General features: G+C 51.3%; 9 protein-coding genes across 9 annotated transcripts; 6 read left to right on the top strand and 3 right to left on the bottom strand.

Moving 5' to 3' along the window:
* Positions 1-4,252: 4,252 nt before the first annotated feature.
* On the top strand, positions 4,253-5,737 carry PHYSODRAFT_301586 (hypothetical protein; the record flags this gene model as incomplete). The annotated part of the gene is made up of 3 exons (XM_009530138.1): positions 4,253-4,288; positions 4,879-5,032; positions 5,115-5,737. The coding sequence occupies 3 exons, from the start codon at positions 4,253-4,255 to the stop codon at positions 5,735-5,737; spliced, it is 813 nt and encodes a 270-aa protein (XP_009528433.1).
* A 1,136-nt stretch (positions 5,738-6,873) lies between these two features.
* PHYSODRAFT_510323 (hypothetical protein) lies at positions 6,874-7,428 on the top strand (the record flags this gene model as incomplete). The annotated part of the gene is made up of 3 exons (XM_009530137.1): positions 6,874-7,068; positions 7,113-7,224; positions 7,268-7,428. 3 exons carry the CDS (start codon positions 6,874-6,876, stop codon positions 7,426-7,428), a joined length of 468 nt encoding a protein of 155 aa, XP_009528432.1.
* A 2,389-nt stretch (positions 7,429-9,817) lies between these two features.
* On the bottom strand, positions 9,818-10,291 carry PHYSODRAFT_250207 (hypothetical protein; the record flags this gene model as incomplete). Its single annotated transcript, XM_009530136.1, is given in 3 exon segments — positions 9,818-9,985; positions 10,001-10,184; positions 10,284-10,291. 3 exon segments carry the CDS (start codon positions 10,289-10,291, stop codon positions 9,818-9,820), a joined length of 360 nt encoding a protein of 119 aa, XP_009528431.1.
* A 3,668-nt stretch (positions 10,292-13,959) lies between these two features.
* On the top strand, positions 13,960-15,155 carry PHYSODRAFT_250266 (polygalacturonase; the record flags this gene model as incomplete). The annotated part of the gene is made up of 3 exons (XM_009530135.1): positions 13,960-14,156; positions 14,226-14,528; positions 14,555-15,155. The coding sequence occupies 3 exons, from the start codon at positions 13,960-13,962 to the stop codon at positions 15,153-15,155; spliced, it is 1,101 nt and encodes a 366-aa protein (XP_009528430.1).
* Positions 15,156-15,602: 447 nt separating this feature from the next.
* Positions 15,603-15,899, top strand: PHYSODRAFT_436124 (hypothetical protein; the record flags this gene model as incomplete). Its single annotated transcript, XM_009530134.1, has 1 exon — positions 15,603-15,899. A coding segment is annotated over one exon (297 nt), but the record flags the coding sequence as incomplete, so codon positions are not given.
* Positions 15,900-17,053: 1,154 nt separating this feature from the next.
* Positions 17,054-18,075, top strand: PHYSODRAFT_506410 (hypothetical protein; the record flags this gene model as incomplete). Its single annotated transcript, XM_009530133.1, has 2 exons — positions 17,054-17,125; positions 17,206-18,075. 2 exons carry the CDS (start codon positions 17,054-17,056, stop codon positions 18,073-18,075), a joined length of 942 nt encoding a protein of 313 aa, XP_009528428.1.
* Positions 18,076-18,325: 250 nt separating this feature from the next.
* PHYSODRAFT_428776 (hypothetical protein) lies at positions 18,326-20,167 on the bottom strand (the record flags this gene model as incomplete). Its single annotated transcript, XM_009530132.1, has 2 exons — positions 18,326-19,663; positions 19,733-20,167. Coding segments are annotated over 2 exons (1,773 nt in total), but the record flags the coding sequence as incomplete, so codon positions are not given.
* A 2,863-nt stretch (positions 20,168-23,030) lies between these two features.
* On the bottom strand, positions 23,031-23,981 carry PHYSODRAFT_508399 (hypothetical protein; the record flags this gene model as incomplete). Its single annotated transcript, XM_009530131.1, has 1 exon — positions 23,031-23,981. The coding sequence occupies one exon, from the start codon at positions 23,979-23,981 to the stop codon at positions 23,031-23,033; it is 951 nt and encodes a 316-aa protein (XP_009528426.1).
* A 912-nt stretch (positions 23,982-24,893) lies between these two features.
* On the top strand, positions 24,894-25,244 carry PHYSODRAFT_286184 (hypothetical protein; the record flags this gene model as incomplete). The annotated part of the gene is made up of 1 exon (XM_009530130.1): positions 24,894-25,244. The coding sequence occupies one exon, from the start codon at positions 24,894-24,896 to the stop codon at positions 25,242-25,244; it is 351 nt and encodes a 116-aa protein (XP_009528425.1).
* Between the last annotated feature and the right edge of the window lie 218 nt (positions 25,245-25,462).

Genomic DNA, 25,462 nt, shown 5'->3' with positions numbered 1-25,462 from the left:
CCAAAAGAAGGTGAGCATACGTGAGTGGTTGTTGGCCAGGTTCCAATCGTTTGATCACTGGAAGCGTTGCATGTCCACTGAAGTCTGCAAGAAGCCGACGCTGTTTCACTTTGGCAGCGTAGTTGGATGCACTGGACCGTTCAAAATGAAGGATGCACGCGCCATCGCGTCCAATTTGGCCGCTGGCCAAAGCCATGAGGATCGCCTCTGACTTGTCGAACTGGATCGCTTCGTCCGTGCTTACCGTATGAAGTAGTGAACAAGGGTAAGCGTACGTACTGTTGGTAATACCGGGAAACATTCTGTGCGCCGCTGTCACGTGCATTGGCGGCGGGTTGTATTCCGACTTGGCTTTCTTGGTCCATGCCCCGAAGTCCGCGCTAGTAATCGTTCTGATCGGTGCTGGTGGAAGTTGGCCGTCATGGTCAGGGAGTACGACTCGCTCCTGGACCGGGCCATGAGGGGCGGAAATATGGCCCAACGCTGGCGAAGTAGACACCGCCGTGCCTGACTTTAGCGCGGTTAACTCGGCACGTAACAACCCCACTTCGGACACTAATTCCGTTATGGTCGCAGGCGCTGTGGGTGTTGGGGGCGCTCCAATGGCTGAAGTGCCGCTGCTGGTTGCTGCTGGTGCCACTGGTCTTGATCTCAGTGCCGCTATATCAGCCCGCATGCTGCCTAACTCTTGAGCCAGCGCTGATAGTTCAGACGGAGGTACATGCGTTGAATGGCTTGCACTCGATAGCAGCTCGCGCAAGTCAAAATCACGGCGTGCGTCGATATTAGATCGCACGTAATCCGTCTCGGTCGAGTCGTTTTCTGTATAGCCCGTGGGGGCAACTCGCTGTTGTGTACGGGATGGTTGGACTGGAAGTTCGCTCAGTTCCTGCAGGACCGGCTCCGTACCCCCGCTGGGTAAATCGTTTCCGGAGCTGCCTTGCACCGCTGCGCTAGTCTCGCTACGAGCACTTGGCCCTGGTTCAGTCGCCTGTCTGGTTGAACGCGCAGATCGGCGAGTAGTGGCTGATGTCGATACTCGAGTTGTAGCCTTCGACTTCTTCGACTTTGATGACATCTTACCGGCCCGTGTCCGTGTTGTCGTAGCGGGACGTTTCGTCGACTTGTTGGTAGAAAGCTTCGGAGGCGCCATAGCGCTGGTCAGCGGGCACGACAGAAGTGGGGGGGGCGGGGGGCGGAAGGTGGTAGCTCGGCTCGGAGAGAGATCAGAACTGGTGGGGAGTTGCACTGGCGCGCTCGGAAACCACCGTTCCTGATCTCTCTTCCGTTCTATCTATAACTACAGATTCAGGAACCAAACATTTCCCAATTTTATCTTACTGGATACTTCTCCGGCCCGCTTCAAAATGACAGTTGAGGTTTTTCTGAGATCGCAATTAATCGAGCGATTGACCGGATTGGGTAAAGATAAAGAAAGGTGCTGTCCACTAATTAACGGCATCATGCAGGCTAACTCGCTCGAGACCAACTCTCACTTACCTTTCCTTCCCTCGCCCACCAACGATCGACAAGCACCAAAATGCCTAGAGCCACCGGTCAAGCTGACATTCCGCCTGCAACCCGCCTGCGCGTCGTGCTCTTCCTCGCGGAGCGGAGCGTTCGCGGGACGCTTCTCCGCGGAGCTATTCTCACTGCAATGACTGCGTTTGGGGTCAGCCGCAACAGTGTGAAGAACCTTTGGCGCAATCACCACGACGTCGGGGCTTTGGCGGCTCCGAGGCGGATGGTGGCTCCGCGCGGACGACGGCTGACGCCCAAGGAGGTGGCACAGCTGGTACAAGCTGTACTGCTGTGCCAACGCCAGACACAGCGGGCACTCGCTGTAGCGAGCGGCATCCCGAGGACAACACTTCAGCGCTACCTTGCCGACGGATCGCTTCGCCGTGCTGCGTCGCGCGTGAAGCCGACACTCACCGCTGCCCACAAGCTGAGACGTCTACAGTGGGCGTTATCCCCCGTGAGCATGCCTCTAGGCACCGTACAAGAGCGACGCGATCGTTGTTTGTTTTGCTATCATTTAGTTCTAACTTCAATTGATATTATTTTGGTCCATCAACACATTCATTTTTTTAATTGGCTGGAATGTTTTCAAAAAATGTGTATTATAGGTGGCCACAGTTACCGCACGCATCACATGTACGACACGGTGCATGTGGATGAAAAGTGGTTCAACCTCTACAAAGGGGCTACAAGATACTACTTGACGGCTACGGAGCAGCTTTCCTACCGTTCGTGCCCAAACAAAAAGTACATAGGTAAAGTTATGTCTCTGGCAGTTGTAGCGCGTCAGCGCTACGACTGCCGTCGCAAGAAATATTTTGATGGTAAGTTAGGAATCTGGCCTATCGTGGAAGTAACAGAGGTTCTTCGCAACTCCGTTAATAGGCCTAGAGGTACCGCAGTCACGAAATGTGTGACAATGCCACGTCCACTTTATCGGCAATTTCTTGTTGAAAAAGTTTTCCCGCTATCAGAGCCAAGATGTCAGGTAATTGTTTTTGTATTATCGACTGCTCATGGATTCAACTGACCAAAACTGTCATGTTATGTATGTAGTTCGCCGGGGCTCGACTGTGTTCGTCCAGCAAGACAACGCGAGACCGCATGTCCTCGACAATGACGTCGAGTTGGAGGCAGCAGGGAGAGTAGAGGGGTGGAAGATTAAGATGCGCTGCCAGCCACCTCGATCACCTGAGGTTAACGTTCTTGATTTGGGCTACTTTGAACCAATTCAAGCGTTACAGTAACGGATGGATATACCAATAGCCTCATCGTCGCAGTGACAGAAGCGTTTGACGAGCTTCCGTGGCAAACACTGGATAAGTGTTTTGTCACCCTACAGAAGATGATGGAGGCTATTCTACGGAGTGGTGGGGAAAACGACTTCAGACTGCCGCGAGTGGGTATGCATGTAGCAGTCGGTGGACGGATGCCCATGTCGATAGTGGTCGCAACGGATGCGGTGACGGCCGGGTACATGCAGTTGTACGCTTAATCTCAATTCCACCCTTACATTTCCCGAATTCCGTACCTAATTAGTTGGTTCACGCGGATTGGTCAAATTAACGTGTGGGTACACATTATTTACTGGGACTTCAGCAATAACCCTTACTTTTGTTTTTAACTGGACGCATCCCTGCTTTGTTCTACTGTTGGCCCCGCAATTAAGAACGTATTGGTCTGCGTGACCTAAACCTTCGGTGTAATATCGCTAAAAATTGACTGAACTGCGATAAAAAACCTAATGACCTTTGGAAAGAGGCACCAAAGAGCAGGGCTTGCTCCCTTGATTCTGCTGCTAGGCAAATAAGAAAAATACTCACCTCTGCGCGCCACTGAGAGGTATTCAACGGTGTGCTCAATTCTTACAGATGAGATGTAGCTTTGATAATATCGCTCATAAACCGAAACTGTCATTCTGAAGCGGGCCGGAGAAGAATGTTTTAACAAATCGTTTTTTATTTTATTTGTTGTTACGGTTGTTTATTTAATTTCAGTTATCGTTGCACATCCACCTTGCGCACGCATTTTTCCGGCAACCTCTCATGGCCTACAATCAACTCTTCTGCTCCTCAACACGCACCTCCTCGTGAACTTCTGGCTCCGCCTTCGTCTTGGATACCTATAGCGCCTGTCATCGAAGGAAGGATCTCTACGTCCCCCGGTATGTGTGTGGATCGCTAATGCGATGATTTCCGCTGGGGGTCTACGGAGAATACACTTGAGCGGCAGTCGCAAACGCGACATTTGGCACATCGCTCACCAAACCTTTTGGCGAACTTCAAAATGAGCTCATAGTGCTGGACTGCTCACTGATAGTGGCGACGTCTCGGTCGAAATCATCTCAACTTCGCGAAAGCTTTTTCGAGCAGCACCACGAACAGTGGTAGGTCAAAATGGTGAGTTGCTCGTTGTCACAGATGGAACATACAAGCTTAGCTTCGGTGGTTGGGCGCTTGTGTCTTTTGGCACGTTTGGACTTCATTACACCGCTTCGCACTCGTATAAACAGCATTCATCTTCGTCAGGACCGAGACCGCCTTTGCGTATACGAAGCTGTTATCCGTATGCAAGGACTGGTACTAAGACAGACCGTTGGGGCAAAACCCCGCTCAGCCTCGTCACACTCCAGGATGGAAAATGAGGCCAAACACTATTGCCCCTCCAGTATTCATTTGAACTTATTTACAATGGTTAAGTGTTCTTAACTATTGTTTTGGACGCCTGTACAATGAAATCTATTTGTTCTCCTAGCCTTACTACGGACGTATGTTCAGTCATGAAAACTGCAAATACCCTGACCACACTGGGTAACCTGGATTAGTCTGAATTTATAATCTGTATGTCATTTGCAAACATCCATCAATTATACCCCAGCATACCTGTTTGTTTGATATGCACAATACCAATTGATACAAGCTGGCCCTGCAGAGAGCGAAGGAGGGTAGGACTGGCGGGGAGATTGCGAAGTGCTGGTCATTGCCCGACCGACGGTCCGCTGCCAAACACGTGGATGAGGCAGCCTCTATATTTATCAATACCCTTTCTGATGTGTACACCACTAACTTGGTACGCAGCAATAACTGTAACACTCATCCCTCCACCAATTGAAGTCCTTTCATACCTGCTGAATGCGTCCGTTGAAGTTAAAATCGAGTTGCTGCGGCTCGCCGAGGTGCCGCGGCTCGTCCTGGGGTAGCCGTTGCTCGTTGCTCGTCCTCGGCTTCTTATCGTTGGCCGCTCCTTCACGCTTATTAATCTTGCCCTTCCTTCGCATCGCCTCAGTCTGTAATTTCCTTCAACCCCTCGGCGAAGCGACCGTCAAGGCGGAGTGGCTGCTTGCTTCCTGCGTTCCAGTCCTGCGCAACCGCTCACTCCCTCGAGAGCTTGGTGTTGCACGCACGAAGCAAACGGCTGCACGCTCGACCGGAGGCCGAACGCCTCGACGATTTCTGGCCCGTGTTGCTGCGTGGAAGTCCTCCAGCCGTGCAGCTGCGACGACCGCTCGGTGGTACGTCTGGGCCATCTCGGATCGACTGGGGACTTAAATGTCTCGTGTCTCACGGCACTATGTCGACTACATCGTGTCATAGGCAAGACCGAGGGATCTTGGCAGCCCCGATGGTTGCTCGAAGAAGATGATTTCGCCGAGTATCTTGAGCTTGTCGACGCCTACAAGGCGGCAGCTGGTACGATAATTTCGGCGAGTATGCGCTCTCTCGGCCTGCCTGCGGAGATGGCCGCTGCACGTTCCATGCGCTCGCTCATGCTGTCGATACCCTGGGGATTCCTGCGTAGTGTTTCGATGATATCGTCGGTTACTTCTACCGCGCACGCGCTGTTGCTGGGAACGCGATCGCGTCGGAAGGTGTCGTGTGGTCCACCTTATCGTCCTTCATTCGGCAGGTTAACCTGTCTGCTCGTGGTGCTGGGCGCCCGTAGCACTGTGAAGACACTTCGCGTCAGCCAGACCCAGTTCCGGTTGTCTGGTGTGGAGACCTGCCTCGCGTTGGAGCACCTGATGTTAACGCCCGAGGTGTACCTCTGCATCGGCATCCTGGCGGGGCCCCAGCGCAAGCCTCACGCGTTCATGCTTCAGGTGACCACGGCTGGATGCTTCGCCTCGGACGACAACGTCGCCCAGATGCCCCTGCTCAAGTATGCGTTCTCGTGGCTCGACCAACTTCGATTTGTGTGCCGTGTCCTGATTTGCTAGGGCGACGGTCTAATTGCAGCAAGGCTACAGGATAACTTGATAATTGTATGACTTCATTTTCATCTTGGCTTTTGTATTTCTTGAACTTTTATCTGGACCCTTGAAGTTAAAACCGCGAAATATATCCAGTCCTGTCGCTAGAAGTTTATCTTCACCTTCGTTGTCGCGGTTGGTTTTGGCGCTTCACTTCATACTCTTGAACTAGGTCGCTTACTTGGTGTAGGTTTTCGAGGGGTTCCCATGTGAGCTTCTCGTCACCCACCCACTTTACCTGGTACTGTATGGTGCTGAGGCGCTTGCGCTTGCTCACAATCACTTCCACGATCTGTCCAACAGTACCGTCATGCAAAATCATTTGGCTCGGCCGCGAGAGACAAGTGAGGGCCGTAGGGTTTGAGTGACCCAGTGTTAAACACAGGATGCAGCTTGACTCCAGGTGGCAAGTTAGTATCGTATGCGTGCTTGTGGACGGTATGAACGACGAAATACGGGCCGATCCACTTAGGACAGCTTGCGGGAGTTCGTAAAGCCAGTGTGGGTTGTATCCAAGAGCTTTGTACTCAGGTAGACTTGATCGCCGACCTTGAACACTTTCTCCGTTCTTCCACGATCGTACGCACCTGCCATCCGCGCTTAATCATCCTCTAGGGCCTCTTTACATTGACGAAGGAGTGCTTCTGGGTGATCAGTGAACTTGCCTTGACGTCGACTTCTGCGCAGGCCAAGTCGATTGGTTGCTGCTACGGCTACTAGTGGGTTGCGAGGGACATATCCAATGTCAGCCTCGAATGGTGACATATTGATGCTGAAGTTGACGGCAGAGTTGATGGCAAACTCAGCGTTCGCGAGAGGTACATCCCAGTCATCTTGACGCGGTGACACGAAACAACGCAGGTACTCTTTGAGCGTACGATTGGTGCTCTCAGTCTGTCCATCGCCCTTGAGCGCGATATGCTACAGTCATCTTCAGTTTGGTACCAACGTTCTCAAACACTTGACTCCAAAATCCAGAGTCAAACTTCGTGTCGTGGCCTGACACAATGTTTTGAGGCATACCGTGTAACTTCCAAATATTTTCGATAAAAAGCTGCGACCTCTTGAGCGAGCTGAAACTTTCTTCGTCGTTGCAATGCGGTATGTGTCCACTTGGTGAGCCGATCAACAACGACCCAAATCGAGTTACGTCTTCCAGTAGGTCCGTAATAAAGTCCATTGAAATGGATCGCCACCGCTCATCCGGAATTTGTAATGGTTCCAAGAGTCCAGGTGTCTTCGTCTACCGCGGTTTGTTACGCCGACAGTCCTCACAGTGTGCAATGTATTTCTTGATCGTAAGTACCATGCGTGGCCAATACCAGTCCGAGCGAAGCTTCAGGTACGTGCGGTCGGAACCGGGATGCCCACCGTAGTTGATATCGGGCGCTTCAGCGATGATACGGTGCTTGAGTGCCACGATGTTTGGGACCACGATACGAGGTTGCTCGTTTGTAGAGCCTTGGTACCAGATCAGGTTCTTCGCCTCGAAGTAAGGTTTGTACTGCTTCTCCGATGCCCCTCACACTACTGACGCAGTTCCACGCCTTTTGATCGCGCGCGGAATGTCCCCGATAACCTTGTCCTTTGTGCATCCAGCGATTATCGCCTTGATCAGATCGACGTTAGGCTTGATCTCCATATCACGTAGCTGGTAGATGGTATCGTTGAAACTGGGGACGAGCAAATCGTGGAAATTCTCCGTCTCCGGTTTAAGGTCAGGCCGTCGGCTCAGAGCGTCAGCGATTCCGTTCTCAGCGCCTGGGAGATCCACAAACACGGTTAGTACTCAGCCAGAATATCATACCATCGCGCGAGGCGCCGATTCGCCATCTTCAGCTGGAAAATACCTTCAAGTGACTTGTGATCCGTCTCCACATACCCCCAACGGCATACTGACTCGCGTCCGTGCACAGATGCATATGCCGCGTAAAGTTGGAGGTAAGTGCAGAACTTGAGGGTCAGACAACCGGCGTTTCAACGCCTTGAAGTTCTGCAGCTGTACCGCGTTAAAAGGGATTTAAAGAGGTCTTCGAATTCCGCTGATTCAACAACGTGAACAGTGGAGCCGTAAGCTCTGAGTACCGCTCACAAAAACGCTGTATGTATTCGGTCAGACGGAGGAAACCGCGAATCTGTTTTGGGGTTCGTGGTGCAGGCCAGACGCCGATAGGCTGCACCTTGTCCGGATCAATGCGAAACCCATTCCGCCCGATGAAATCACGCAGACACGGAATCTTTTCCGCACAGAAAACACACTTGGAGAGCTTCACATACAGTTTGTTCTTCTTCAAAATCTCCAACACGTCCTGAAGAGAGGGCAGGTGCTCGTTGATGTCCTTCGACTTCGTGAACACATAGATATCATCGTAGAACGAACGTGTGTATGGGAGGCCCTTGAGCAATGAAGAAGTCAGTCGATGCATCGTCGGTGGTGCATTGCTTACTCCCCTCGGTAACACCAGATACTCGTACAATCCACTTGGTGCTTGGAAAGCTGTATACTTGACGTGATCCACCTTCATCTGCGCTTGGTAGTACGCTGACATCAAGTCCATGCTCGATAAGTAGTAGGCACCTCCCGTACTGTCGAAAACATCCTCATTACCCGTCATCAATACGCTCTGACGGATCGTGTGGCTGTTTAAATACCGATAGTCGTGTATGATGCGCCATCCCACAGATTTACGAACTCAGCTGCAGGAGGACTGATGCTCGGCGGAATGAATCCCTTAGCGATCCTTTCCTGCACCCAGCTGTCGATCTCGGCCTTCTGGTCCAGTGAGAGTCTCCACTGCTGCCGGTACATTGCGATGTTCGGGTCCTTCACGTCGGTACGATGATCAATATCATGCTCCATCGGCCGTCTGTCAGGCGGTTCGGGCGTAAACACACTGTCCTTGTACACAACAATGACGGGGTACGCGGGGTTCTTCTTGAACGATTCCCAATCGGTTTGTTGAAATGGTTTGGCTTTCTTCGTTTCAACATGGTCAGGTTCGTCACGTCGCCTGACGTCGCGCTGAATAGCCTTGATCGTGTTGTTTGTCAGCGCAATCATGAAATTGTGTTCCGGCTGGTCCTTGCAGGTAGGCGTAGAAACTTCCGTAGCTTCTTTCGCGCGATGTACTTCGTTTGGACTCCTTCCGAGTCGACTACTCCAAGAGTGAACATTGCCTCAACCTTGGCATTCTTCTTCCCCCGCTTAGAGAATTTCTCCGCGACATCAATCGGTCTTTCATTGACTTCGGCTTCGCCCTCCAACGGTGTTTCTGGCACGACGGCTCGACAAGAATCATGGCTTATTGTACGCGATCTTTCGCTGACTGCAGCATTGTGAAGATCGATACCTAAAGTCAGACTGCACTTCCCGCTGGGGGTCGGAGTTCCCACCACTGAGGCTGCAACGGAGTCATCCATCTTGAAGTATCGACGTTTCCAGTCGATCTCCGGTTGTACATCCGCGAAAAACGGCATCCCAAGGGCACAATCAAACCCATCGGGAATGTAGAACACGACAGCGACATACTGGTAGTTTGGTACACCATCGAGGCAAACAGTGATCTTCTTCTTTGTAAAGGATGGTGACGCATAGCCAGTCGTAGCACCGTGATTCAGCAAAACCACGGCGCCAATCTTGCTCTCGCGCTGCTCCATGTTCCCTTCAACGGCGAACAATGGTGCGCGATTGTAGACGAGAGCGTCTTCACAAAGTAGATTCAACGTAGCTGCGTTTACAGTTAAACCTTCTTCGCTAGCGCTCGCCACGTCAGATCCCTCTTCTACTGGCGTGGCTGGTCGTTTTCCTGCTCACCCTTCAGCTTAGTACTGCGGCCGCGCTTGAAGTGTCCAGGCTTGTTGCATTGGCAACACACAGGGCCATCCTTGGTTCGCTCTGCAGGTGCGTAGTGACAAGACTTGTAGGATTGTCTGCTGAACGGCTTCTTGTTTTGCGGCGACCCATGGAACCGTTGATCACACTCTGGTTTCTCGCGATCCGGCGATGTGGGACAGCTCGTACTTGCAGGCTTGGTCCATTGCTTCACTTTACGTCGTGGCGTTCTGTAGCTTGACGTAAACCTGCGTGGTGCGCTTGAGTCCATCGCAGTAGTACCTGACTTGGTCGACTTCGATCATGTTCTCAATACGAAGGATCAACGACGGGTACTTCCCATTGTACTCCTCAATGTCACCGGTCTGGCAGAATTGACGAAGCTTCTACCGGAGCACCTCTTCGTAGTTCGACGCTTCAAAGTGCGCAAGGGCGTCGTGGGTAAACTGACCCCACGTTTGCTCCTCCACTGGGGTCCGAGAGGCCCAGAACAGGAACCATCCCGATGCGGTTTTCTCCATCGCAGTACCAGTGATCACCGGCAGCAAGGGATTGCCATTATGATGATTTTCTTCCGAAATACTATAGTAGACCATCAGTACTAGGGCTTCCCTAAGGCTGGGATAGGTACATGATAACAATGGTTAGAATCATGAAAGTCACTTCACCGGGTGTGCTTACTCGTCCATTGTGGCGTACACCGAGCCCCTAACTGAAAAGCAAGCCTGAGCACGCTTGTGCTTGTTATATATTGCATAAGAAGATACACACAGGACAAATAATCAAAAGGTACCTCGATAATGTACGAGCCATGAACATCTCCTGCGCCTGCTTCGCAGTCGCAGCATCTGCCCGGCTATTAGCACGAAGCACGAGCGATTCTCAAATGAAAACGATCATTCTCGTCAGCCATCATTATCGTCAGTATCAACCTTAAAACTACCGGTTCATGACCAGTTTGTACCGACGGGGGAGGCAGCAGATGGCGCCCGAATTAATCCTGTTTGGGCTGGGCTATCAGCACTTCCTCGCTTCCTATCCCAGTATAATACAAAATGTACTAGCACTCGTGCATTCGCTCGTAAGCCCGTCTTTAATACTATAGTAGTAGTACTACAGTACTATTTTACTACTTATTACAAACACAAAATAGTACACCAGAAATGTCGCAGTTAACAAAAATACAGTATAATTTCAGCATATTAACCGAATTCTGACAAGATGAGACATAAATATAACTGTTAGAATGCGCACAGAGAATGAAGATACTTATCAATTTGGACGTAAATTACGTAAAAACAACAAAATCAGATATTTTATCATGGTGTTTTGTACGTAATTAGCTCTTTTTACAACGGTGGGATCGGGCAGGGGCCATGAATGTCGAGTCTAGCCCAACAAGTGGTACCACTGATACAAGAAGGCCCTGCAGAGAGCGAAGGGGGAGAGGGAAGAGCTGATTGGGGCTGGCGGGGAGATTGCGAAGTGCTGGTTATTTCCTGACCAACGGCCCGCAGCCAAACACGTGGCTGAGGGAGCCCCTGTATTTACCAATACCCTTTCTTATGTGATATACCACTAACTTTGTACACAGCTATAACTGTTGGCTTTCATCCGTTTTAGCAAATTGCGTGGTCCAAGATCCGATACACCGGGCCCGATTTGCGCCTGTGGGCTCCGAGTTGCGAAGAAGCGACGAGAAATTTCGCTTATCGCCGGCAAAAGTGACCACTGCCAAAGCATTGATAAGGCCCTATCATATTGTTGTGGGATATTGTTGTAGTTGCTGTAGATGGTGACGCAAGAGCTATAGCTGACCATAGTGCCATGAAATGGATAAATACGCGTACTATAGCCCCCAATGTATTTGAGTTCTCGTGTGTCCTTAGATGTGGGGAGGTATGACCAGCTTAAAATGCCTCCTCTTTGAGACTTATGCTTCCAACTCAAGTCAGATATAGCTAAATCGGACTTACCTATCTTGTAGGAGCTCCATTTTCGGTAAATCAGACTCCGAGATAACACATCAAATCTGGCGGCAAAATTGCTGAACATTACAATGTATTCAACCCCTATATTTAATTTCCTTTCAAATCGTTTCTTTTGTTCCCAGCGTGCATATCGATTATAATCATAAACAACTCAAATTTGGTACGGTTGTTTAGGTTTACAGTCTTTCAACTGCAAAAGGTAAGTTGAAAACTGCATGAGCAGAGACCAGGCTAGCTTCGTACTTTTATACACAGCCATTGATCGTTGTACACTTGAATATTGTATAACTACTAGGCTCTTCTTTTCGAAAATTCACAAGAAGTCCGTGGGTTGAAGATGTCCGCAGTCCCGTCCATACTCAAACCAAGTCTAGTTTCGAGCTATCTTTGTGAAGGCTGGAACAGCCTTCACTGTGGGGCCATGCTTCCATTTTGAAACGAAGTGGTACTCTATAATTTTTGATCTTACCTTTTGCTGTTCTGACCTTGCAACTTGCAGTTTTGAAATTAAAAAGGTCTAGTCTGCTCCGTACCGTGGCGATTCCATGGCGTGAAATGCTTGTTGAGCTCTCAATCAGTTCGATGTTATCTTATAGTATTTTTTAAATGTTCGTTAAACTAAAACAGTGTTTTCTGGATTTTATCCAGAGTTGTTAGGGCGATACGACTGCAGGTGCAAATCACTATAAAAATGCATGCTCCGCTATCGGTTATAAACGAACGAATTATTAACGTATCGGAACGTACCCGTTAACTTTAATAAACGCTTGGATAATATATTATCCAGCGGCGTGTTGCTTGAGTCTTTTAGGGTCGACATTCGCGTGACACGATTGATCGGATGTCGCTCGACCATGACTCGACCATGACTCCAAACATAACTGCAGTTGTGTTTGCAGTACATGTATGTTCAACGATGTTACATCGGTGTCACCACGTTCAAGTCATGAAACGACACCCACGAACACCCACGACTTCAATTTAAAGTCGTGGGTGTCGTTGAAGTCTTCAAACGATGCTGGTCTCGTTTCAACCATTCTGCACGTGCTCGTTTCAACCATTCTGCACGTGCATACGTACCGTTACCGCCGCATTCAAGCCTTGACGTTTCGGCTGCATATTATTGCAAGATAGCTAAGGCATAGCGAGTGACCAGTACATGCTCGCGTAAGGGCTTGAGATAGTTGCCAGTGCATGCTTTCATGGTTTCGGAACTTGGTAGCAAACCCGAATAAAGACAAAAAACACCAACTGCTGAAATTTAAGGATACTTCGCTCTAACCAAAGAACCTCGGGCAGAGCTGCTAGGCACATTTAAGATAAATTAACCTAGAATCAAACCTAGAATCAAAACTACATGATAAAATCCAGAGCTTCTCCGTGCTTAAGCACGGATTAGTGTAGCGGTATTATAGTAATAGTATACCCTGAAAAAGGGGTAATATAATAGGAGAGTGTACTAATGGGAAATCATTATACTTGGCTTTGGTATGTAGAAAGGTATTATAGGCGATAATATACCATGTTCCAGGACTTCCGGATTGGATCGTATACGGAACTGATCAGAGACTTGAACAGATCTCCTAGTAGGTGTTCTGGGGTTGCACCCCAGACTCTCGCATAAAGAAAACTAACTCCGAGTTGCGGCAACGGGTCTGTTCGCTGGAATGCTCGCCGCTGGGCCCGCCTCCGCAAATACCGCGCGGGTTTGCTATGGCTACGCTCCTCACTGCCGTAATATGTTTTGCCCATACAAAAACCAAGATAAGACACCTGTTCCGATCTGATCAGTTCCGTATACGATCACAAATAAAATCTACCGGGTACTTTAATCGGAAGAACCCGTTAGCCCTGCGTGGACTTCATCGGCACGACGAGGTGAGGCGGGGCCTCTTTCCGCAGAAACACTTGTTCCTGTGTTGACAACCTTAAAAAGTAATCAACGCGTGCACGTGTACAGTTTAATACAGAAACAACAGCACACCATTCGCTTCCGTATGTCTTAATTTCTTAGCTAAAGCCACAGACTACATACCTGCATGTATTATCGTGCAGTGGCAACTTCACCAAGCCGCTGGCTGTCCACGTTTTTCGATGCATCCGGATCGAGATGAACGCAGCAGGCGACGTGTCAATGCAAGTCTGATTGTACGGTAGTCGTCTGCACGAATAAAGTGGATCGGCTCAGCCTTCTTCAAGTCGGTGTTGCGCCATGTTAGATCCTTCTAGGCCAGCCTCCTTGATCACGCGAGCCATACGAAGCAGCCATTGTCTGCCTCATCGAGCGGCACCCTAGCCCTCACTTTCAAATTCGCCTCAAGAGAAGCACACCAACAAAGCCACAAAGCCAAAGCCCAAGCATCATCATGAAGCTGACCGCGGCGATTGCTACTTTTGCCTTTTTGGCGGCAATTGTCAATGGCTCGCCCATGATGCGCCAAGCAGCCGACGGCGCCAAGCACGGTCAGCAACAGCAACAACAAGGACAGGAGCAGCAAGTCGAAGGAAGCCAGCAGCAACAACAGCAAAAGGACGAAGGCAGCCAACAGCAACAACAGCAGCAGTAGACTAGCAGTAGCAACTGTAACCTGACTGGTACCTACAAGACGGGCACGGACATTTCGTCCTGCAGCACTGTCACCGTCGGTCCTCTTACTGTTCCTGCTGGCGTGACGTTGGATCTGAGCGGCGCCAAGAACGGAGCCACCATTGAATTTACGGGCACAACTACGTTCGGAACACAGAAGTGGAACGGACCTCTTGTGATGCTTAGCGGAACGGAGCTTATAGTTAAGGGCGACGGCACGCTGGACGGGCAGGGTCCTTGGTACTGGAAGCAGGGCCAGGCGACCACCCGCCCAGTTTTCTTCCAGGTGCACAAGGTCACCCACTCAACGTTGTCCGGTTTCACCGTCAAGGACTCGCCGTATCGCACGTTCAGCATTAGTACACGACTCTCAGCGGCCTCACCCTAGATTCCAAGGCTGGCAACGGTGTCGCCACCAACACGGACGGCTTCGACCTGAGCTGCAACGACCACATTACCATCACGGGTAACACGATCTACAACCAGGACGACTGCCTTGCCATGCAGTCCAGCACCAACACTATCTTCAGCAAGAATTACTGCTACAACAGCCATGGTATCTCCATCGGATCTCTTGGCGGGAACACGGTTGACAAGACGACCACGGTCCAGGGTCTCACTGCCGAGGGCAACCACATCATCGACAGCGACAACGGCCTCCGCATTAAGACTATTATCGGGCTCAAGGGTCTTGTTACCGACGTAAAGTTCATCGATAACGACTTGTCGAACGTCAAGAACGGTGTCGTTGTGCGCGCGGACTACAGCAAGCAGCAAGGAGGCTACACTGGTGCACCCACCAGTCAGGCGCAGATCACGGGTGTGACGGTGTCTGGACTCACCGGCACGGCTACGAACCTGTACGACATCAAGGTGAACCCCAACGTTGTTTCTGACTGGACGTTCTCGGGAATTCAAGTGGATGCATCTGTCAAGGGTACGATCAATGGCGCGCCTGACAGTATTAGCGCCTAAAAGCGTGTACTTCATTTACGTAAATGCACCACCGGCCAACTAGGCCGATAGTTGTGAAATGAGTAGAACAAATTTGATGTTAACCCAATTAGTTGGGCCCACAATACAATTCATACATTGATAATGTACAAACCTCACAATTCGTGCACACGTTTAAGTAACATTCTATAAGAAGCAGACAATATGGAACAATATATTCGGCGCATCGAACGAGCGAGCGAACAAACCGGCCTTTAAATCTAGCACCTCATATCCGGAGGTGCATCGGTCGGCAGCATTCTGCGTCGGGCCATTCTCAATTTCTCACAACCAAGCAAGAAGCTGATGACGACGGTACACTTGCCAGCTTTGTTAGCGCTGCTGTTAGTGCTTTCTGGTCTTTCCTGTCAGGCGGCAAAGAACCAGCTCGCACTCAGTGCAGGCAACAGCTACAGGAACTTCCGGTTCGACATAGCGCAACGCTGCTACTCGTTGGACTCGTGCTTCAGCAACGAGGGCTCTTACGCTTCCTGGTTGGCGTTGAAGGACTCATCACAGATTGCACTCTACACGGAGAGTCAATGCCAAGGCGAACATGTGACCGTGGACAGCTCACCGCGCGGATCTCTCAAGCTGGCAGACGTCGGTTTCGACAAGAAAGTGTCGTCCTTCATGCTTTGGGAGACCAACATGTATCCTACTCGAGGATTCCTCGACATCTGCCACGGTCGGGAGAACGCACTATTCAACTCAACAAATGCTACGATTCATGAGTCAGTGGACGCAGGATATTCTGACGCCCCCACTCTTCAGGATTGACTTGCAGATCGATTTACTTGGAGGACGTCGCTAGCAAGACCGTATCTCAAACGAGTGAGTATCGTTGACGACTACAGAGTAGAACATCTAAAACGTTAATCTTTTTCAAGCAGTGCAATTGGTTTGATAATGCAGATTTCCCCTTCAGTACTGCAATTACCATCCTTGAGTGATTGCTAAGTGAAGAACTACCTTGAATTAGCATGCAGCGTTAAATGACAACCCACGAGGAGTGGTCATTTCAAGCTTTGGGTTCCTCCTTGGCGAGGACGTCATCGCCTGGCCGCGAAGAGCGTCACCTTTCGCCCAGCGCTGCCTACATGTACCCGAGCGGTACGCCGCCTTCATTAACGTGTCCATCGTGCAGTGGTGATTTGCGTGTGGGTCTGAGCACGAGCACTGCAGATTCGCTTGAAGAGGTTTATCATAAACAAAGCTACTATTGAGCCACATGTACAACAACTCCTACACTGTATTTCCACAACGTAAGGACAAGTTGTCCTCGCTAATATCCTATTATGATAACTTTCGGGTTATCGGCTAGAAAATAGCAGGGAATGCGGTGTGTTTTCAGGCAATGAGCAACAAGCAACACGCCAAAGCAGGATGGCAGCAGGCAAATCCACGCCGCTCAAATTATGGTGGGGACGCGCATAAGCAGTTCAAATTGGTCCCGTGCCGCCTTGAGATGGCTGTCCCTATCGTCAGTGTAGCCCACCCTAGACCTCCGCTTTGCTTGTAAATCCTCCTTCTGGCTGGTTCATACGAAGTTGTGCCGGATGGCGCCTACAATTGGATCAGAAGCCGTCTCCGCCAGAACAAAGGCTTCGCCGGAGTCTCCAGAGCGGAGCGATGGCGAGGAGAAACTCCCTCCGAACGACCGCGCGGCTACGCCGCTGTCCTCACCGGTGGTCTCCGATGACAGCGAGGCCAAACACGACGAACAAGCGAGCGAGCAACTGTCCCCGCGGTCGCGACGGAGGCGGAAGAACCGAGACCAAATGCGGTTGGCGCGCCAGAAAGAGAGGGTATGTGGATGTTGGAGGCGACGTTCTCTTCTAATCTCGCTAGTTGAGCTGACGTACGTGTTTGCGTGTTGGATGGAATTACAGGAGACCATGCAGAGGCTTCGCGAGACTGTGCATCGTCTAGAGGTTCGATACCAAGAGACCGTGAACCGCGGCATTATACAGCTGCCAAACGAGTCTGGAGCTTTACATTTGATGCCTCCTCGGACGTGGCGTCTTCAGAGTACGTCAAACTGGTCGAAGAGGGGGCGCGGCTAAAGGACGAGAACTTCCGCTTTAGACGAGCCTTACACGAGAAGAACAAGCTTCAGGAAACGCTGGAGCGCGTGTACGACGATTTTCACCAGCCCCTGACGGACGGAGAGGCCAGTATGAGGAAATGCGTGTTCGAGGACCAGTGTGCGCACGATCCGTGGACCCCATTGACCGAGGAGGAAGTTTGGGCTTACATCCGGGCGACGCACGAGAGGGTGACGGCCACGTTGCAGGCCATTTCACAGCGTGCAGCGCTGAGGCAGATGGACCCCACTAGTCGACCAATGCCTCCGTTCTTGGGTTGGCAGGTGCGCCATCATCGAGAGAACGACGAGGTGCTGTTCTCCTTTGAAAAGCCCTTCTATCACGTGACCGCTCTACAGTCAATGCAGCATACATGGGACAACGAGCTGGCCATGCAGAGTTACCGCAAACCGGTAGACGCAGCGACACAGTCCATGACTGTATTCCAGGTGATCAACGACGACACTTACGTGTTCAGGAGGCGCATTAGAGTGGAAGAGCAGGTTACCACTTCATACTATCTACGGTTCCGACTCAAGACGTACTCAGGCTACGCGATAGGCAACTGCTCGGTCAGTACGAAGCCGTCGCAACAGCCAGGACAAATTTGGGCAGAGAATATGTCGCTGTGGACAGACTTCAAGGGTGCGCGCTCAGAATCAGATCAGGAGTGCTGCGTTGTGCGGATCACGGGCAGGATAAGCGTCGATGCCACAGAATCCGCCGCTATCCAAGCTGCAGTCGACATCATCTTTGGACTGCTTAGCTGGGAAAACTTAAATATTGGCCCAGTGTTCGCGTTCACCGAGGGTTGAACTCGCCTCATTACTTAAAAACGTAAACAAAATGAAAGCGTGAACATCCAAGCGAACACGCAAAGTTGAATCGCAAGCTGGATGGCATTCAGTGGTGCCTATCCAGAAAACGTCAGGTTCGACTAATGAATGGATTCTTCGTCTGGGACAGACTCAACCGAGCAGAATGAGCTAGTAAATTGCTGGTCGGTGGCTACCGAGACGAAGACGAGATGGAATAGCTCGCCGACGTGAGCCACTATCAGGATGGCAGGAGGGAGAGAGACGAAGAAGGCACGACGGCCTGCTCCCAAATCATAGTGCGAGAAATCGAGTTGACGAGACGAACGTACATGTCCTCCTGCGTATTGTACTCCGTGCGTGCGATGAACCTGACCAGACATCCAGGCTCCCCGGTGTTGCCGTCCTCTTCAGCAGAAAATTCCACCCAGTTGGAGTTATCGACGTACTCAAAGTTCGAGTCCCTCTCGGCCGTCGCGCGAACTTCAGGTGACGTGGGGTTCACGGAGTGACGGCCTATTACGAAGCCCTTGTCCGTTTGCATGCGGAAGTTCAGGAAAATCACTCGCATGACCTTGTCGTGTTGCACGGGGTGCTCAATATCCGAGCCAGCGATGTACGTGCTGTCGTTGATGACCTGCAAGATCTCAAAGCGCAGTTGGCGGCGGAACGGTGTCGACTCGGGCTTGGCGTACCTCGTCCAGCTGCCCATCATGGCTTCCTGCGGTGTGATGCCAGCAAAAAACTTGGAGAAGCTCACGTAAAAGTCCCCATCTGGATTCGCTTCATGACGAACTTCCCACCCGAACGTCGCTGAGGGCGGGAACACGCAGTGCCTGCCTTTACTTGGGCGTGCCGGAGCGCCAGGAGAAGTCGGAGAGCTCGGGGATTCGGCTTCCGAAGTGTCGCCATCCGGGACCTCGTAGTGCGAGACCATCGGCTTCACCGTCTCCTCCATCAGCCGCATTTGCTGGTAGCAGTTGCGTATGTGTTCGTTCGCCTGGTCCTCCGTCATGGGGATATATTCAAAGTCCGAGTACAGCGTCGAGTCGTCCGTGGTGAGCGGGCACTGCAGCTCCAGCTCCTGCTTGCGATCCACCATCACCTGCTGGAATCGTCGGTGGGTCTTGTGCTTCTCCACGAGCATTTGCTCCAGCAAAAACTTCTCCTCCTTGAGCGTATGCGATAAATCCGCCAGCGCATAATAATCCGCCTCCAGCGCCAAAGCACTGCTGCTGTTGTTGCTATTGCTGCTGCTCGCGCGTCGACGTCTCGCTTGCGACTTCTCGTTCAGCTCCTGGTAGTGTTTCTCCAGCTGCTGGAGCGTGCACTTCATCCGCTCCACGTCGTCTCGCTGGCGACGTCTTGCACGCTGCATGGACTCTCGATTGCGTTTGCGGCGGATCTCCAGCGGCGTGAACTTCACTTCCTGCTTCGCTATTGCCGCAGCCGCGGGGACTTTCGCTGCTGCGGGTTTCCGTTTGCGTTGCACCTTGGGCGTCTTCTTGCTTGCGTCCTTCTTGCCGGCTTCAACCTTCTGCTCCGGAGACTCTATTGATACCTTTGCCTTTGGCGCCTTTTGTTTGCTCTTGTTCGAGTTTCTAGTCACACGAGTTGCCGTTGCCGTTGGCATTGCTGAGGCCGTGGGAGCGATGACGTTAGCCTCCGACTCCGTTTGCGAATCATCCGACACTTCAACTTGTCTGGCAGCGGCGGCGAGCGCATTGCTCATAACGTTGGCTTCCAGTTTAGTGCGCGTCTGCTTCGCCTCGATGGCCACGGGCGAGATGGTCTCTCTCGCGCGCGACGGCTCCACGAAGGCCGCGAGCGCCGCCTGCTGCTCGGTCAGCAGCAGATCCACGGGGCCCAGGCCTTCGTTCGGCTTCTTGTCCGCTGCGCTGGCCTCAGTGAGCGTCAGGTCCCACCAGGCGGCGGCGGCCTGGGCCCCTCCGCCGCCCTGCGCCTCCAGGTCGCCCCAGACGCCGGCCATGGCGTCGTCTGGCTCGCCGCGCGCCTGCGCGTCGCTTGCGGTCGAGTCGTCCAGCAGGAAGTCGGCGTCCTCTGCTGCCAACAGCTCGAGGTCCACCGCCATGAGCGAACGTAGGATACCGGCTTAGTGCGAGAAGTTCGCTCGACAGCGATAAAGCGAGATTGACCGAGAGGCCACCTTCTGCGAGGGATTTGACGCAATGGGGATGGGCTCATCACCTCGTGGTGTAACATTTGTGTGGCACGCGCATGAATGATGGTCGGTACAAATTATTGGGAAAACATCAAAAGGTGTATGAATTTGAAACGTTTTGTCAAAAGCGGTTAACTCGTGTCATTAGGTGTATGCTAGGTTGTCGGTATGACAGTATGTGTATGTGGTTCCAAGCGCACTAAGGTGCATGATAAAGCTGCATCAGCAACGAATGCGGTGACTGGTGTGTGGGCTTAGATCCAAATCCATAAAACCCGGGGTTAGGAAGGCTTCTACCTGATGCAACTAGCCCGGTCGTGGTGTCCATGACTTTGATAGCGAATTGTACGGCTGAGGGACTACAATGAACGTCGTTATCCATTGTAGCCAGGCCTCAGCGTTGCCACAGTTCTACAATACCTACACTCTCTTCCGGTTGGCTCTCACTAGAGTTCCTTCACCTCCGAAATTCAGATGCAAAACCTACCTAGTACAGCCATGCTATAGACGCTTGCGGTTTGCGTTGGTAGTTCCTTGTAGCCACAATAGCGAAGTTGTCGAGTACAGTTGCTCTATATGCTATTATTAGTTGACCGTGTTCGCAACGAGCGTGTCGTTAAGAAACTACTGTGCTTAGAAGCTCGATCCTGGGTCTGTATGACCCGACCTCGGCCGAAATACCGCGGCAACCAAAACGTGTGTCAGTACGTGTATGATGAGACATGACGCGACGTGACGCCCACGACCACTACACCTATTGACAAACGTTTTCCCAACGCATACACCTTTTGACGTTTTCCCAAAATTATTGGTTTCAAATGCTGTACAGGGTTCACTGTATTGCCATTTTGCTGATGCTGTGGGAATACGTGGCAGGTTAATATGCGGGCCGATGGGAGGCAGACACTCTGAGTGCTAGGAACTCTTAGCACACACAAGCGCCTCGCTGGGAGGATGAATGCAGTGCACCGCCTGAGGCCCGCTTCAGTTTGGCTACAGTCTCTTCGGCCTGTCTGTGGCTGTGGTACGGGGAAGGAGTCCGGCTGGCCGACTGACCGACCGACCGACAAACAGACCAAGGCCGCCTTGAAGGTGACGCCGACAATTTGGAGGCAAGTTCGTCTACGGTACGTGTACACGGCGGTGCTCCGCAGTGACAACAACCACACCTTCGCAGAGGAGGCATTTGGACGCTGGACGAGGGCGCCTTGTTGCCAACCTTTCTCGATGCTCGATGCCCGATTTGAAGCGGACGTTTTACCGCGCTTATCAGTCAACAGCAAGTCAGGGATGCAGCGAATACATGTACGGAGCCAGATCCCGCGGACGTCATCACACCGCGTCGACCAAAACAGAGGTCGCTCGACATGCAAAAGCGAGGATTCCTCGCTTTTGAGGAACATTTGTAGTGTACGGAAGTTTTACGGAGTCTGTACTAAACTGATGGGATCGACAACGCAGAAGTGGAAACACATTATCCATTTCTGCGGGAAAAAAACAAGCTTTCCGAAAGTGTACGGTACTACGACTCGTTAAAGTGAAAAAAAGCGTACTGCAGTTCCGCTGGAATAAAACGTCGGATAGCTCTATCCACTGGAACCGACTCACCCGCTGGAATGAGCAATCCACTGTTTCGTTTTGCGCGATTTTGCTGTCCAACGGATCGCTATTTTACACGGTCAAATATCGTAAACAGAGCGTGCATCAGAAGCAACGTGTATTGAGTTGTGGAGGGGGCCGTATTTGAGATCTCATACTTCATACACCATATTCTTGAAATTGTGTTGTTGTATTTTGTCTTTGCACCATTTCACCCTTTTGTGCGTATTTTTGGATCTTTCTTGCCAAAACTGGCCATAATATGGCCAGTTTTGGCAAGAAAGATAATATTATTATGTCGCAAATCTCTCCGCTCTGAATTGTGAGATCTCTCTGTAGTATGATATCTAAAATACGGTACTGTCGGACTTGGCCCAAACTCCCTTTGAGAGTATCGACCTGAATGACATGTTTCCTTCCTACCACAGCGGCGACAGCTTCCATTCGATAACTCCGCCACCGTGCCACGTCACCCCTCTTCGCTGCCTTCGGCATTGCCATCGCCTCCGCAAGCAGTATCCCGCGGGCAGTCACAGAGACGCGCTTGTGAATGGAGTCCACCCACTCTCTAAGAAAAAGTCTTTGCAAAGGCGCCATCTGTTCAATTCCGCTGGATCAATCCGCTGCCTGCCCGAATTCGGGCGGATGAAATCCGCTGGAATATGCTCGAATTTCCGCTAGAATTGCATGCAGTACGCGCCAGCGGATCGGCCATTCCGCTGTAATGCAAATTCCGCTGGAATTGGCCCCATTCCGCTGGAATTTAGTTGTGCAGTACGCACCCTTATAACAAGTTATCTTTCTAATGATACGTGCACAATTGAATTACTCTTCACATGTTCTTAAAACCAAAAAGCTTGGGAAAATACTACAGTAGTAAAAAAAAATGCGAATTTTACCTCGCAGTACTTCGGTTCGAAAGCATCCTTTCGCTGCAAAGAGCTCTCGAGAATTCGAGTCGAGTCGGACATGAACGCTTCAACCCAGTTGCTGCAACAGCCGCCGCTATTTGTCATATACTACGTGGACGTGCATGTGTATGTGCCGCGTTCAGCCATTTACAATACTTCTGTAATACAATTGATAACACGCGGAAGAACTTCACTTAGGTATGCATTCGTTCGTGTTCATTTCCAGCTAGGTATTGTAACCACCGGTGACGACTTTGCATTCTTTACGAGTATCGGATGGCCGAGACAGTCTGCTGCAGCGTGTACGTCTGGCCAGCGGGCAGCACCTGCTTCTCGCTGACACGACCAGGCTCGATGGCGACCATCTTGAGGTACTCCTCGGGGCCGAAGTCTTCCATGGTCTTAGCGCGGTCGGCCCACGGGTTCCATACGACAACGTCGGTCTTGGTTGCGGCGCCATTGATGGAGCCCTTCTTCTCGACCTGCACGGTGTAGTCAAAGTTGACACCCCTGATAGGAGCGCGGATCTTGACTGGGGCGTTCCTGTATACGTTGTCGGTCTGTGCCGTGATGCTGATCATGTCGCGAGTCTCCGTCTTGTTAGCCTTGGCGACCTTATCGTAGTAGTCCACGCCGTTGAGGTCATTGACCACCACACCATTGTCGCGTACGTCGTTCACGGCGATGTAGTTGTGCAGCAGCGCGTGGAAGTCGATGTCCTTAGTGAACGTGTTGTGCACGTTCAGGGTAGTTTCGAGCTGGGCGGACCACAGCTTCACCTCGTACTGGAGCTCGAAGTCAACGGGCCACATCTTGCGGGTCGCCTCGCTGGCCGCCATCTTGAACTTGGCCACGCTGGGCTTGGTCTCATCGGTGGCCTGCACAACGCTGGCCAGCGTCCAGTTGGTGATGCGCGCGAAGCCGTGGCTGGGCAAACCCGTGGCGCTGCCGAAGTTCGGGAACACGACGGGGATGCCACCACGAATGGGGTTCACGCCATCGAGGTGCGAGCGGTTCGACATGAACAGAATGTCCATGTTCGGGTCGAACACGCTGCGGAACGACTTGACGTGGGCACCGAAGAGGAAGACCTCGGCGCTGGACCCGGTCGGGTGGTTGAGCTTCACGGTTTCCAGCTCCGCATCGGCACCGCTGAAAGTCGCCAGCACAGCCGAAACCAAGGCCGCGGTCTTGAACATGAAGGAGCACACCATTGTCTTGAAGTCAAGTTTGCTCCCGAGAAGGCGAGTTTCTAAATGACGTATTAGTTGTGGCACTGCCGTGGTGGCAGCGAGAGATGCTGGTGGGCCACGCACAAGTGGAAGGCTGTCCCAGCATTGCGTTTGACGGCACCATAATCGCAGATCACGGAATGGATCGCGAGGAAATCGGGAGACGGGTGTAATGCAGCGCATGGGATCACGTTGTCTGTTCCAGGATGGAATTTGCATACTGGCAAACTGTATATTAAAGCCAGATGCATTTTAATACAACTGCGGGTATTAATTCGCATGTTTGAGACATACCGCAGCGTTCGCAATGCAATTGTACAGCGACATGCTCTTCACCATCGCTCAGTGCTGGCAGTTACATTCTGTCCGACGCTGTAGTCTACTTGTGAAAGCTCCGTGTAAGGTCTTCTGCCAGTTTCGTGCCGTCCTTCGAACTTGCGGGCTTGCTGTGGCATAACTTTTCATTGAATTGTCCATTCTGAAATCTGATTGCACCCGCTAAATCTTCGCGATTGGGCTGAATTTATGTACTTCACGCTGGTCCGTGTAAAATTTGCAGAACTTCTTGTTATTGTTTTGAAAAGCTTGTTGATTTGGAGTGAGCTGCCAGTTTCCTGCCTCTTTTTGATCGCATTTTTGTATGTTATGCAAATCCTAGGAGGCTCATCACCGGAACTGCATGTGACGCTGGAAAAATCTACCAATAGACTACGAGAGTTTAACAAGGAGAAAATGCTAATTGGCTAAAACAAGTAGGCATGGAACTGGTTGTAGGCACGCAACTGGCACCTTACCTTAAACTAAAAATCCGAAACTCCATTCTGCATTTTGCTCGGAAAACCACAGAGACCCCACTTCACCGTCCAACCTCAGTCGCCCCACCACTGACCAAGAATGCGTCTTGTCTACATCCTTGCTGCCACCATTGCTGCTACGCTCTACTCCGATGGCAGCGCATTCACGACCACCAACTCGAATCGCGCTGTGATCTCCGATGTGGACACCGCCTACCCTATCGATGGAACACAAGAGAGTGATGGTCGAGCGTTGCGACCGGTGTCCGCGGAAGGCAGGATTGATGAAGAGCGGAGCTTTATGGATGTGTTGAAGTATTTGAAGACGTCCATTACGAAGCGAATTCCTGGTACGGCTACAAACAAAATGTACAAGGCTGGGAATAAGCGGAAGAGAGAGAATGAGCGATTGAAGCGGGTGAGATCCAACATTCGGCATGCAATGAGCTAGAAGGCGGTACCACGTCGGTTCTTTGGTCACACTGTAGCTATGGATCAGCTAATACATAGCCTTCAAACATCGAGAATTACTGTAGTATGCGTGGTGCTGTTCCCCTCCTGGGGTCAATTTTCAGACAAAAGAATTCATCTAAAAGGAAGAGCACTGGAGCAGTAGTTGGCAAAATGCAAAGTGATTCGATTCAGGTCCTTAGTTCGCAACCGCGTGCT

Source organism: Phytophthora sojae, assembly GCF_000149755.1.
Source record: "Phytophthora sojae unplaced genomic scaffold PHYSOscaffold_5, whole genome shotgun sequence".
NCBI lineage: Eukaryota > Oomycota > Peronosporomycetes > Peronosporales > Peronosporaceae > Phytophthora > Phytophthora sojae.
The sequence above is the reverse complement of the archived record's forward strand: the minus strand, read 5'-3'. Positions and strand labels throughout refer to the sequence as shown.